At 40.4% G+C, this 14,057-nt stretch overlaps 1 protein-coding gene across 2 annotated transcripts in view; it reads right to left on the bottom strand.

Annotated features, from left to right (window-relative positions):
* Nucleotides 1–14,057, bottom strand: part of ANXA7 (annexin A7) — a 44,183-nt gene that overhangs the window by 8,996 nt on the left and 21,130 nt on the right. For both annotated transcript variants that reach the window (XM_023737682.1, XM_004383232.3), the window contains exons 6-12: nt 11,780–11,882; nt 11,475–11,569; nt 8,859–8,972; nt 8,450–8,620; nt 2,864–3,034; nt 2,709–2,784; nt 790–902 (exon numbers count right to left, since the gene is read on the bottom strand). In XM_023737682.1, coding sequence (XP_023593450.1) covers nt 790–902; nt 2,709–2,784; nt 2,864–3,034; nt 8,450–8,620; nt 8,859–8,972; nt 11,475–11,569; nt 11,780–11,882 — 843 coding nt within the window. The remainder of the gene's footprint in view (nt 1–789; nt 903–2,708; nt 2,785–2,863; nt 3,035–8,449; nt 8,621–8,858; nt 8,973–11,474; nt 11,570–11,779; nt 11,883–14,057) is intronic.

Raw genomic sequence — 14,057 nt, 5'->3', positions numbered from 1 at the left:
TCCGTTCTCTGTCAGTTTTCTCACTCCATTTGGTGCTTGGCTGAGTTCTTTATCTCTTCATTTGATGTTTTAGGGTTTCAGGATTGTTGTATTCTCTGTTTGGCTTAGTTTTTTGGATCTTTGCTGTGGAGGGACGGCGTGGTGCTTCTGCCTAGAGCGCCATTTTGCCGGAACTCTCCCTTCACACAGCTTTTTACATAAGCAAAATGAAAATCAAAAGATAAACGTCTTCCACCTTCCCATAAACCAGTATTCTCCACAGACCTTCTCAAGTAGGAAAATCTCTTGGTATTTCCTTCACTAAGGCATGGTGGTCTACTTCACTGATGCAAGCCTTGATCACAGCATGGGGAAAGTGAATACTGTGCTTTATACAATCTCTACCAGCAGGGCCAAAGAGAGCTCCTTCTCAACACCACTCCTCAGGGACTGACAACCGAGGAAACTTTTTTTTTCAATTGTGCTTTAAGTGAAAGTTTACAGTTCACGTCAGTTTCTCATACAAAAATTTATACACACATTGCTATGTGACTCTAGCTGCTCTCCCTATAACGTGACCACACACTCCTTTCGACCCCAGATTTCCCATGTCCATTCAACTAGCTCCTGACCCTCTGCCTTCTCATCTTACCTCTGGACACGAGCTGCGCATTTAGTCTCATGTATCTAGTTGAGTAAGAAGCACACTCTTCACGAGTATCATTTTATGTCCCATAGTCCAACTGAGGAACTTTTAAGTAATCAACACTGAGAATCAAGTTAAGGCCAGACAAAAAGAGAAGGCCTCACCTCACTTCGACTGACCACGATCCTGATCAGGGTAGAGTCATCTGTGCCAGCACCTTTCATGGAAAAGTACAGCCTCTCAGCAAAGAAGGCGGGGCAGTTCAGGGCACACTGCACTGCAAGGGAGAGCTGTTTCAGACACGGAATCATGACTTGACAGACGAGCCCACCCTCCAAGCTTCATTTATCACTTCTGGCCCACTTCAGTTATTTTCTACGTAATCATGTCAGAAATCTGAGGTAAGATGGAGATGTTCTCCCCCTTGATTTTTCTCAGCATCCACTCTTCTTTCCAGCTGCATCAAACAAGCTACCTTCAATTCTAGAAGATTGCCTCTGGCCAATAAATCCCATGTTCTCTCCATAACTGCAGTGACTTCTTTACCTCTTCCCCTTAAAGGAGAAAATCTACAGCAAATGTGCCCCAGTAATAGCCTATTTAAATAAAGGAATACTGACAGAAACCGGAATTCTAGACGTATATAATTCGATAAAAGATGAATATTACATACACTGTAATCTAAAAGAAAAAGCACAGATTTAAGCAAAGGTTTGAGAATGATGCTCAAAAATCTGACACCTTTTCTCATATAGAAAAATTCACTTAGCAGAGTTTCTTCCTTCAGATGGTAGAGATGTACTAATTTTACATTATTACTGTGGTATGATGGGTCGCTTTTGTGTGGCCTTTCTAGCCATGGTCTTGTTAACTCCCACCCCAGTGAATGGGCAGGACTGTGTGATAGGGTAATTGTGGCCAATCAAAGGGACTGGTCAGTTTTGTCATCCCACTGAGCTGGAAATGAGCCACCCTAGAGGTGGGAAAGAGAAGTTCCCATCACCACCAAGGAAGAACAGCCAGGAGTCAAGCACATCCTTTGGACCTGAGATCCCTGTGCTGAGAAGCTCCTGGACCCAGGAGACAGAGAACAAGCTATAACCCTGAAGACGCTAAGAAGCGGTGGCAGGAGAGACCCGGCAGCAGGAGATGGTGTGGTGGGCTTTCCGGCCCAAAGAGAGAAAACTGAGTGCCTCTGGGCAGAGGCCCAGTGCCAAGGAGAGGCGTGCCTGCGAGCACAGCTGGGAAGAGGCCGTCCTGATGGAAAAACTGTATCCTTGAGTGTTCCTGAGCCTGAATTATAACCTGTTACTCCCCTAATAAACCCCATAATCATGAGTATGGTCTGTGAGTTCTGCATGGCCACTGCAATGAATTATCGAACCTAGTGTAAAGTGCTATGGGAGGGACAGCTGGTGTCAGAGCTGGTCAAGATGGCGGAGAGAGAGAGCATATCTTTCTGACCTCCACCTCACAGGAATCAGCACTGGGCTATTGATCTTGATTCCCTTTCACCCTTGTGAAGTCAGATGAGGTCAGACACTGCCCTCCTGCTATTTTTATAATTACTTTAGCTACAATTACTATAGTAGTATTTTAAGACATTCCATTGCTAATACCACTCTCCTTAGTTCAGTATTATCCAGGGAAATGAAATTTCCATTTCATTAGACATCTTATTATCAGGACACCAGAAATTGTCTTATAATTTCAAAAGGAAAAAGGGTTTCACTAGGCTAAGTACTTGACAGATGTTTTTTGGACTCAAAGTGACTCTTCGCGTGGTAGAGCTTGTAGTTCCTTGAGGCTTTTCCATACACTTCTTAAAGGAAGACGTACAATCTGTACTATATTCTTGCATAGTCCTCAAGAAGAGCATACAGAATAAAGGCCAGTTAACCCCCAAATAGCCCTATTTGACCACACCACCAACCATTCACAGGGAATTTCATCTAAAAACACAGAATTAGCTCAACCTCTGCCTAAGGAGATTCCAGGAAAGCTATATTAATTACCATCACTTAATGCGAACAACTATTCAAAAGCCCCACTCATTTAAAAGCAAAACATAAAAGTATCTTACAGATAGCCTTCAAACCACTTTCAACGTATCCGGAAAACTCACGGCTAACACTGCTCAGCAAATCTCTGTTAGCCATCTGCAGTAAAAAATTACAGGGATTAAAATATTTGCACATGTTAAAAAAGGAACCAAATCTTCAACAGAAAAGCTCATACCCTGGAATAAGCCTCTATGGTGGCTTTCAGCTGAGGAAAGCTTCTTGTGGCAAGAATCATGTTAAAGCAAGATTCATCTGTCCCTAGTCGCCCCTCACCAGCCTGATAGAGACGCTGTGCATCTTCCTGAGCCATTTGATGGTTTACATTCTGGTTCTCATCACGATTTCCCTGCAAAAGAGGAAGGCAGGAATTGGAAGAATGTAATATAAGTTCTATTTGTTAAAAAAAAGTTCAGAAACTACAATAAGCAATAATAATTTTTAAAAAACCCAAACCGTTAAGTCAATTCCGACTCATAGCGATCCTATGGGACAGAGCAGAACTGCCCCACGGGGTTTCCAAGGAGTGGCTGCTGGATACAAACTGCTGACCTTTTGGTTAGCAGCCAAGCAAGCTCTTAACCACTGCGCTACCAGGGCTCGATAACCAATACAGTCGCTTTTAAATTTAAAGAGAGAATTTATTAAAGGTTAAATGCATAAAGTCTATCAAGCATATCTTTCATTTCCAAAAAAACTATACTACTATAACTAGAACTTTATTACACTGTCATCTTTGGACTTTATAACCTATCATCATGGTTTAATGAAGTCATGTTAAAATGAGAAATTTTCAGGGTTTTGAGAGCTAAATTAAACCAGAAAAGGTTTCCATTAAAAAACAAAAACAAAAACCTCTACCAGGGTGCAGTGCCAACGGGTTTCTCTTTATACATGGCCTTTCTGGCCCTGGGGATGATGTGCTAGGCCACAGTCTTGCAAAGGAACTGGATAGTTTACTATGCAAATAAGGTACACAAAACCCTTACAGGGACTGGATGATTACTATGCAAATTAGGTGACTGTGGCATACTGAGGGGATTGGTCATTTTGTGGTCTTGGTGGGGAGAGTAGGCTTATAAAAGGGCTAATCCCACAGAGGTTGAGGGGGACCTCACTATCATCAAGAGCCGGGATGAGAGAGTGTCCTTTGGACCCAGAGTCCGTGTGCTGAGAACATCCTTGACCCAGGAGACAGAGAGAGCTCTAACACTGGACACAGCGCAAGACAGTGCAAGATGGTATAAGCAGTGAGAACCAGGAGACTGGCATGATATGGCTGCAGTGGGCTCACCAACCCATGAAGCAAGAGAACTAGACCTGAATGCCTTCAGGCAGGAGGGTTGCTGGTGAAGTGGGGTGTCTCTGGGCACTTGACTGCATTGTAACACTTGCCTATGGAGGAGCCAGTGGCAGAGGCCAAGAAGAAGCTGAGAGTTGTCTTGGTTGGACGTCATCCTGACCGATGAACCGTATCCTGTATCTTGTTACTTTCAAGTTGATCCTGATCCTGAATTGTTGCTTCTCTAATAAACCCATAACTGTGAGTATGGTCTGTGAGTTCTGTGTTGCCATTACAATGAATTACCAAACCCAGCAGAGAAATAGAGAGTGCCTTGCAGAGGACAGCTGGTATCAGAATTGGTAAAAAGGTTGGCAAGTTGACCTCCACCTCATAGGAATCAGCTTTGAGCTGATCTTGATTCTCTTCCCTCCTCCTGAAGTTAGACAAGGTCTGACGCTACATCATAGGGGATACAAACTACTACTAAAATGAAGAAATTATAACTCTCCTTGTTGCTGTTAGCTGCTGTCGAGTTGGTCACCGATTCATGGCAACCCCATGCACAGTAGACATGGTTCTGGTCCATAGGGTTTCACTGACTGATTTTCAGAAATAACTAGGCCTTGTTCCTAATCCATCTTAGTCTGGAAGCTCTGCTGAAACCTGTTCAGCATCATAGCAACACACAAGCCTCCAATGACAGATGGGTGGTGGCTGCACATGAGGTGCACTGGCTGGGAATCAAACTGGCTCTCCCAATGGAAGGTGAGAATTCTAACCACTGAACCACCAATGCCCCATACAACTCTCCTTCGCTGGGATTTAAGGTCAATATGCATTACACTGAGTTCCAGTTTGTATTCATTCATGCAACTAAAAGGTATTGAGCACTTATTTGTGCCAGGCACCATGCTAGGTGGGGGCAGCACAAGAGAGACAAGGTCTCTGCCATCAAGGAGTTTAAGTCTAGGGAGGGAGGATATAATATGGAGGCTTCACTGAACTTCCTTTTCTTTGTCCAAGTGTAATCTTAATATCTAAGTAAAAAAATGACACACGAGCTTTTTAGAAGAAGCTATAAATAACTCAAGTTCAGCTAGACTGTGCCAATTTGTATATTGAAATCTTTCCTGGAATAGAAGGGAGAAAAGAAAGCAGGGAGGGAGGAAGCTATAGGCCTAGACAAGAGTTTAAGCTTAGATGGGTCTTAGTTATCTAGTGCTGCTATAACAGAAATACTACAAGTAGATGGCTTTAACAAAGAGAAATTTATTCTCTCACAGCTTAGGAGGCTAGAAGTCCAAATTCAGGGTGCTAGCTGCAACGGAAGGCTTTCTCTCTGTGTCAGCTCTGGGGGAAGGTCCTCGTCATCTATTTTCCCTGGCTGTGGAGCTTCTCAGTACAGGGACCCCAGGTCCAAAGGACGTACTATTCTCCTTGCTCTTGTTTCTTGGTGGTATGAGGTTCCCATGTCTCTCTGCTCGCTTCTCTTTTTTTAATTTTTTTTACTATACTTAGGGTGAAGGTTTACAGAACAGTTTCTCATTAAACAGTCAGTACACGTATTGTTTTATGACACTGGTTAACAACCCCATGACACGTCAACACTCTCCCTTCTCGACCTTGGAGGACCTTTTTTTTTTTCTTGGAGGGGGAGGTGAAAATATACATAGCCAAAGACACACCATTTCAAAAATTTCTACATGTACAATTCAGTGACATCAATTACATTCTTCCAGTTGTGCTGCTATTCTCACTATCCTTTTCCAAATTATTCTATCACCATTGTCTTCAACTCACTGTCCCCTAGGCTTCCTATCAAACCTTTTGAGTTGCTGTTGTCAGTTTGATCTCACATAGATAATTTTTTTTTTTTTTTTTTTGTACTTTAGATGAAGTTTTACAGAACAAAATAGTTTCTCATTAAATAGTACACATATTGCCCTATGACAATGGTTAACAACCCCACAACATGTCAACACTGTCCTTTCTCAACCTTGGGTTCCCTATCACCAGCTTTCCTGTCCCCTCCTGCCTTCTAGTCCTTGTCCCTGGACTGCTGTGCCTCATTAGTCCCGATTTGTTTTATGGGGCTGTCCAATCCCCAGCTGAATGGTGAACCTCGGGAGTGACTTCACCACTGAGCTAAAAGGGTGTCCGGGGGCCATACTCTCAGGGTTTCTCCAGTCTCTGTCAGGCCAGTAAATCTGGTCTTTTTTTGTGAGTTAGAATTTTGTTCTACATCCTTATCCAGCTCTGTCCAGGACCCTCTGTTGTGATCCCAGTCAGAGCAGTCAGTGGTGGTAGCCAGGCACCATCTAGCTGTACTGGACTCAGTCTGGTGGAGGCCTTGGTAGCTGTGGTCCATTAGTCCTTTGGACTAATCTTTTCCTTGCATCCTGTTCTCTTCATTCTCCCTTGCTCCCGAAGGGGTGAGACCAGTGGAGTATCTTAGATGACTGCTCATAGGCTTTTAAGACCCCAGACGCTACTCACCAAGGTAGAATGTAGAACACTGTCTTTGTAAACTGTGTTATGCCAATTGAGCTAGATGTTCCCTGAGACCATGGTCCCCACAACCCTCCACACAGCAATTCAGTCCCTCAGGGAGTTTGGCTGTGTCTGTGAAGCTTCCGTGACCTTTTCTTATACAAGTTGTGCTGGCTTCCCCTTGCTTCTCTTTTTTATCATCTCAAAAGAGCCTGGCTTAAAACACAACCTAATCTAGTTGCATGCTGCCTCATTAACATAACTGCAGCTAATCCCACTTCATTAACATCATAGAGGTAGGATTTATAACACTTAGGAAAATCATATCAGATGACAAAATGGTGGACAATCACACAATACTGGGAATCATGGATTAGCCAAGTTTAATTCTCTCAAAAATGGAAACACAAGGCTAAACAAAGAAAAGCCTGCCCCCTAGAGTCTCAGTGCTATGTCTGAGGAACAAAGTGGAGAGGTGCTCCTTGAAGGTGCGGAGCTGTCTTCTGAAGTAAAAAGCACTCGGCACAAGGTAGACGCATATTATAAATAGGTGACTGAGTACAGCACAGGAAAAGGTGCTCAGGAAAAACTTCCCAGACTACTGCCTTTAGATTCAAACACACCATATAGTTCCATTTTCCTAGAAGGCTGCTGCTCTGCCCACTCCCTGAAAGAGGTCCCTTTGCTTCTCAAACTGGCCAGGCTTGGAACCTGCATAAAGCAAACTCTGCACCCTGCGTAAGGTTTTAAAAATCATCTTTGAGCATTAAATCTCTGTGTCTGCTTTTTTCTTTTTCTGGTTCCTCTTCTAATCTCAGCCGACTCCTCTGCTATTGCTCTGCTGTAGGTAAACATAACTTCCTTCAGCCCACTTGCTTAACTTTTCTCATTTCCACATCCATACACTTTCGTACACTATCCTTTATGCAACTACCTCCCTTCACTCTTTTTTTAAAAATGATTTTAGTTGTTGTTGAAAATATACATAGCAAAACATACACCAATTCAACAGTTTCTGCATGTACAATTCAGCGATACTGATTACATTCTTCGAGTTGTGCAACCATTCTCAGCCTCCTTTTCTGAGTTGTTCCTCCCCCACTGACGTGAACTCACTGCCCCCTAAGGTTTCTATGTAATCTTTTGAGTTGTTATTGTCAATCTGATCCCATACAGATAGCTCTTAAAAGAACATAATGCTCAAGGCAGACACTCTTTACTAGTTAAGCTATTGTTTGGTTTTAAGAAGACTTCAGGGATATTTCTGGTGTAAGGTTTAAAGATTATCTCAGGGCAATAGTTTCAGGGCCTCCCTTCACTCTTAAGAGCCCTTCCTCTACTCTGAGATTCCTCAAGACTGTCCAACCTTGTGTACTATCAGGATAGCTAATAACTCCTGATAGTGAATCAGCATTCTACTCTTTTGCGTCACCTCTTTCAAATATACTCTTATCATCACATTCTAAGTGTGTTTGTAATATCATTCCAAACACCCTATGTGGAGTACTTTCTACCACTTCTCCAGCACATCTGGGGATCAGAATAAGGAAGGTGCTAACCACAATATTACTGTAAACCCTGAAACATTCTTCTGCATCTTTGGTTCTCTTCAGAGTTCTCACCTCCCATAGCACTTCCACGGCAGTCCAACATATCCTCAGTTGAAGGTCAAACTAACCTGCTAGTACTGAGTCTAATGAAAAGCTTAAAGTACAGATTCATCAGTTTAGCCACAGAGCCTCAATTTGATTTCTGATTCCATACAACCTTAAGAGGTTAATTTCTGATTCCTTATGAAAGCCAGGTCTGTAGAAATAAACTCAATAGTGACTACAAAGACATCTCTACATTAGATTCGGTGTTGTCACTCTTAAGAGATGGCAAGATTCCAAGGGCACTAAATATTAAAAGGAATAAAGAATGCTCACTGGCAATAGGGAGTAAAGAATGTTCCCTCCACGAAGACATAAATATTCATCCTATACTCACCTGGCACATGGATACAAGTAAACGTTCAAAATGCCCTGATGTATCTGACCTAATGTCCTTTTCAAGGTCTCGTCCAAATTCTGATCCATAACATCTAAGAATTTCTCGGATTTCCTGATTTGTTCTTGTGCATAAAATCTCAATCAATACCCGTTCCTGAGTTCCTGCTCCCTATAGGAAATAAAGAAAGAGGAATTACACATAAGAAAAACAAAACCTCTGAAAGTAATTAAATCTTACTGTTCCATCAAATATTTCTTTGGCCTCCAGAACTGAAAAGCTCTATATATCCAGATGGTATGAAATAATACATTGATTTAACTATCATTGTAAATTCAAAATGGCCATAATTTGTAGGGTTTTACATATGAAATAGGATAAAATAGTCAAAGTAAATGACGTATAGTACCTTCATTGCATTCCGTAAACTCCAGGCATCATAGTAAGTGGCTGGCATGAACAGAGCAAGGATCAGTTCTTCCATATTTCCACTTAACTCTGATTTGAGATCTTTGATTAAATCCTGTTTAATTACAAATAAGTATATTTTCTTATCAAATTTTGTTGCTTAAAATGTTTTGTTGTTGTTGCTTAAATATTTTAAGGAAAATATGGAAAAATGGAATTGCTGTATGAAAACCTAAATTTTAAATTGGAACCTTACATACTCAGAAATAAGTAAATATGTATATTTAAGTTTGTTATAAACAAGGAGATATATTTTATTCACTCTATCAATAAACACTGAATAAATTCTTACTGTAGTTCTGCTACTGTACCAGGAACAAAGACAAGACACACATGAAACAAAGAATAATTCAAAGTACCAAAATGATAAACAAATATTTAATACAAGAAATTGTTTTAGGTTCAATAGGGTGAATAAACCAGCATCATCTTATTCTTATGGAAAAGATAAGATAAACATCTAAAAAGAGATTATATAAAGCAACCTGTACAACAGCACCAGATGAGTAGCACAGAAATAAATAATCGAGAAAGTTGAAACAGAAAAAGTTTAGAGTGGGCTAAAGAGCTCACGGAAAGCTTTTAGTCCAGGTCTGGAAGAGTACATAAAAAGTAGCACGCAAAGAAGAATAGGAAAGATATTTCAGGCAAGAAGAAAAAACACAAATAAGGAACAGAGAAGGGGTTCCCAGTCTTGGCTTTTGCATTAAAATCAGCTGTGGAGCTTTTAAAAAAATATCAATGTCCAAGACTAAGACTCAGAGATTTGGTGTGTTATGTTTTTAAATCCCACAGAAGACTCTGATGCTCACCTAGGGTTGAGAACCACTAGTACAGAGGCAAGAATCAGCAAAGCTTGTCTAATGGGAACGATAAGAAGACCAATTTTGTTAGAGGGGAGGGTTTTTATAGTAAATTAGTAAGACAAAGCTGTAACTATATGCTTGGGTTACTACCTTCTATGCCAAGCTAAAGAGCTAAGACTTGCTGGGAGGAGCCACTGGAAACTCTGATGCAAGAAAATGGCATTAATGTAGCAACAATATGTAGGATAGTCTATGATGCCAAAGAGGCTATAGATGAGAACTTTTAGGCTATTGGAATATTTAGACAAGAAGTAATAAAGGCCTGGACTTGAGCAATGGAAATTGGGGGAAAAAGTAGCTAAAAGACAATTTTAAAGAGTAATTTTACAGATTAGATCAACAGACAATAACTGGCTTGCTAGGACAAGACGGTGCCTGGCATCCAATAGGCGTTGAATAAATACTGACTGACTGATAAAGAAGAAACTGGAACCAAAGATGATTCCACAGCAGGCAGAAGAAAGTATTTTATTAATTAATGGGAAGTCAAGAGAAGAATGGCTGGGGGTAAGGAAAGCAGGCTGTGAATTTAGTTTTCATTCTAAAGCAACATATGAGAAAATTCAAGATGACACAGCAAACACTATATGTGAGCTAAAGAAATTCACAATATGAAAAATATCTTCGTGAGATAAGTGAGCCTAGGGTTTGTGTTGCATGATCAACCCTAAGACTAAAGGAGTGGATCTGGGCTGGGCAGAGAGGCAAAGGCAGAGTAGAACAGGAAAGGTACATACAACTGACAAACCTCGACCCCCAATTCTGAGAAACATAAACTGGATCCAGAGGACATCTGGGAAGTTTTAGGATTCCTATCTACAAGGCAAAACAATCCTGCCCAGTTTTCCCCTTTGTATTTGAGAAGAAATGGTACTTCTTAGCCATAAATCTTGCTGGATTTATCCACTGATTTATTCAACAAATATTTATTTAGTGGCTACTTGTTCCAGCCCCTGCACTTGGTGCTATAAATACAAAGATGAATATGACATGGTTCGCCCTCACAGAGCTCACAATTTTGGGAGGCAGGTGATGAGATTAGTGATATCAGAGGTTTTACAAAGTGCAAGGGGATCAGTGGAAGAAGCAGCTAAATTCTGCCCAGAGCAATGCGAGAAACTTCACAGAGTAGCTGACATTTAAGCTGAATCTTGAAGACGACATTTGCCACGCAGATAAAGAGGAAAAGGTGTTCTAGGCCACAGGTATAGCATATACAAAGCACAGAGTATGAAAGATCATGGTGTGTGCAAGGAGCAGCAAGAAGTCCCATGTAATTGTCATACAGAATATGTGTAGAGGGAAGGGGACAAGTGGAAGATGACGTTGAGGGCCAGGAATAAACAGAGACTATACTCTGAAGGCCCTAAATCCCACTGTAAGAAGACTTGGAATCAATGATGAACATCAAGTTCTTGATCAAGATCATCATAATAGTCTACTTTCTACTGAACATCTACCACAAACAAGACATAGTATAAAGCATGACTGTGCGATCAAGGGCTACTCTAGAATTAAAAAGGCTTTTAAAAGAAAAACAAGGTGATACACTGCTCCTGAGGTCTCTGAAGTCTAGCTGTCTCTCCTTTGTACCACAGGTACAAAGACAGTATCCAGTCTGACATGAATGTGGAGTTTACGGGCCACTGTTCATGCTCACTCCAGAAAAGAAAAAACAAAATAAAACATACCTTGCCATACATGGTCTTAAAAGCTGCTTTAATCTGTTGCCTTTGATCATTGGAACGGTTGGCCACAACATCCACGATTGCCTGCTCGTCTGTCCCTGGAAGAGCCATACATGTTTAAGGAAGGACAAAGTCTGCTGGGTGCTCCCTCAGGCGATTTCTTAGGATGCTTATAAGACACTAGGTGCCATATCAAATTGAAGTATTTGCACACAGGCTGACACATAAACTTGGTTTATGATATAAGATTTATCTTTACATTAGAATCAGTTACTTTAAATTTATTAGACAAAAACCTGTTTTCTTACCAAAACCCTTCATTGCTTTTCGGAGAATTTCTGCATCTCTCATGGCATCAAAGTTGGAAGCAGGCCGGATTGTTCCTTGAGTGCCCTGAGTCATCGCAGCAGGCTGAAACACAAGGCATAAAATAAAATTCAGGATTCTCTGCCGACAAACAGGCAATCTAAGACTTGCTGAGACATCACTCTTAGGCAAAGAGGCCAGTGTTTGAGTTTTAAGGCAAAGATATGAACATTTTATTGTTGTTAGCTGCCACTGAGTCAGCCCCCAACTCATGATGACCCCATGTACAACGGGATTTGACCGTTGTGAACCATAGGGTCTCACTGGCCGATTTTTGGAAGTAGATCAGCAGGCCTTTCTTCCTAGTCTGTCTTAGTCTGAAGTTCTGCTGAAACCTGTTCAGCATCATAGCAACAACAAACCTTCAGTGACAGATGGGTGGTGGCTGTGCGTGAGGTGCATTGGCTGTGAACTGAATCCAGGTCTCCCACATAGGCAGAGAACTGTACCACTGAACCACCACTGCCCCTGAGCATTTTATTACCCATTGCCTTCGAGTCGATTCTGACTCATAGTAGGGCCCATTCTGGAACAGTCAGGAAAGACCTATGCTCCTTCAGGACAGATTTCTCTCCTGCCAACAGATAGCCAGACACCAAACTTTCAGGAGAGAAGACGATCAAGCTTCTGAAATTAAAGTAGCAATCTTCTCATGCCTTGGTTTCCTTTTTGGTAGAATAAGGGGAAAGGAGACTGATCCCTGGATAGTACAAGATGCGTGGCAATGTTTGATTTAAAGACAGAACATAATAATGGCTCAGTGATGTAGAATATGAGATGCTCAACTAGGTTTCGGAGAAGCAATATAATTTTGGTAATATCTCTTCATTACCTATATAGGCCCTGATTATTAGACACAAAATAAAACATTTTATAAATAAGAAAAGTGCAAAACAAAGTGATGATTGACGATTCTGGGAGGTACAACATTCTTCATGTATTTTATAAGGAAACAAACCAGAAAGCAAGAGAGGGACTGTGTTTTTAAAATACAAATCTATGTGGAAACGGAAAATTGCTATTTGGCAAATATCACAGTAGTAATTATTTCAGGCAAGAGTCAAAAATGGATGCTAAAATTAGAGGACAAAAATAAAAGGAGAAACTAGATAATTTGGATGGTTTGTAACTTTACTGTGGATGACAAACACCATCTTAACCAGGTAATCAAAATCAGTTATCACCAGTAATAGAATAAATTGACAATAATTCGTTCCTGATATGATGTGCTGGAACACAGCATCATTTCTGTGGTATGCTTGCCAAAAAGGCAAATCTGAATTTAATCATGAGGAAATATCAGACAAACCCACGTTAAGGGATATTCTACAATATAATTGGTAGCACTCTTCAAAAGGGTCAAGGTTATGAATGACAAAGACTAAGGAACCGTTTCAGATTAAAGGAAACTTAAGAGACATGACTACAAATGCAACCTTTGATCCTTGATTGGATTCTGAACCAAAAACGGACATCAGTGGGACAACTGATGAAATCCGCATAAGGTCTGTAAATGGGGTAACAGAATTTTATCAGTGTTATTTCCTGATTTTGGTAATTGTATTGTGTTTATGTAAGACGTTAACATTTGAGGAATCTGAATGAAGGGCATACAGGAATTTTTTGTACTATTTTTGCAACTTTTTTGTAAGTTTGAAATTATTACAAAATTAAAAGTTAAAAAATTTTAACTATTTGTAGTTAAAAGCTATGAAACAATGGCACAGTTTTCTTAAAATATTCAAGCCAAGGCTTAGAGGGATGAAATGTTATTCTACCACTTTTTTTCTTTTTAATAATATACTTTATTTAATTAAATATATCCAAGATATCATTTCAACATGTAATCAATATCACTTCAAAGTATAAAATTATTCCGCTGCTTTTTAGGTAACTGAAATTGTACTTAAAGTTATACCTACTGAGTATAGCAATATGCTAGTACTTGTGGGGGTAAAATAACTGGGGGGAGAAGAGGATATCTTTCAGCAGCTTTTCAAGAAAATATTTTTATGGTCAATAATCCCCCCTACACATACATACTTCTTACCCTGACATTATTTTCTACCAATAATCCTTAACAAACATCTTCCACCAGTTTCTGAGCCAGAAAAATAAGCAAACAATTGTAACTAGAAATAGTCATACAGTGGTTTTTAAGAAAAAATTAAAATTACTCTCCATGTAGGAAATAGTCAGGTATACATATTTTTTCTGGAG

This window comes from Trichechus manatus, unplaced genomic scaffold (assembly GCF_000243295.1).
Source record: "Trichechus manatus latirostris isolate Lorelei unplaced genomic scaffold, TriManLat1.0 scaffold00106, whole genome shotgun sequence".
NCBI classification, from domain to species: domain Eukaryota; kingdom Metazoa; phylum Chordata; class Mammalia; order Sirenia; family Trichechidae; genus Trichechus; species Trichechus manatus.
This window is presented reverse-complemented; position numbering and strand designations above follow the sequence as displayed.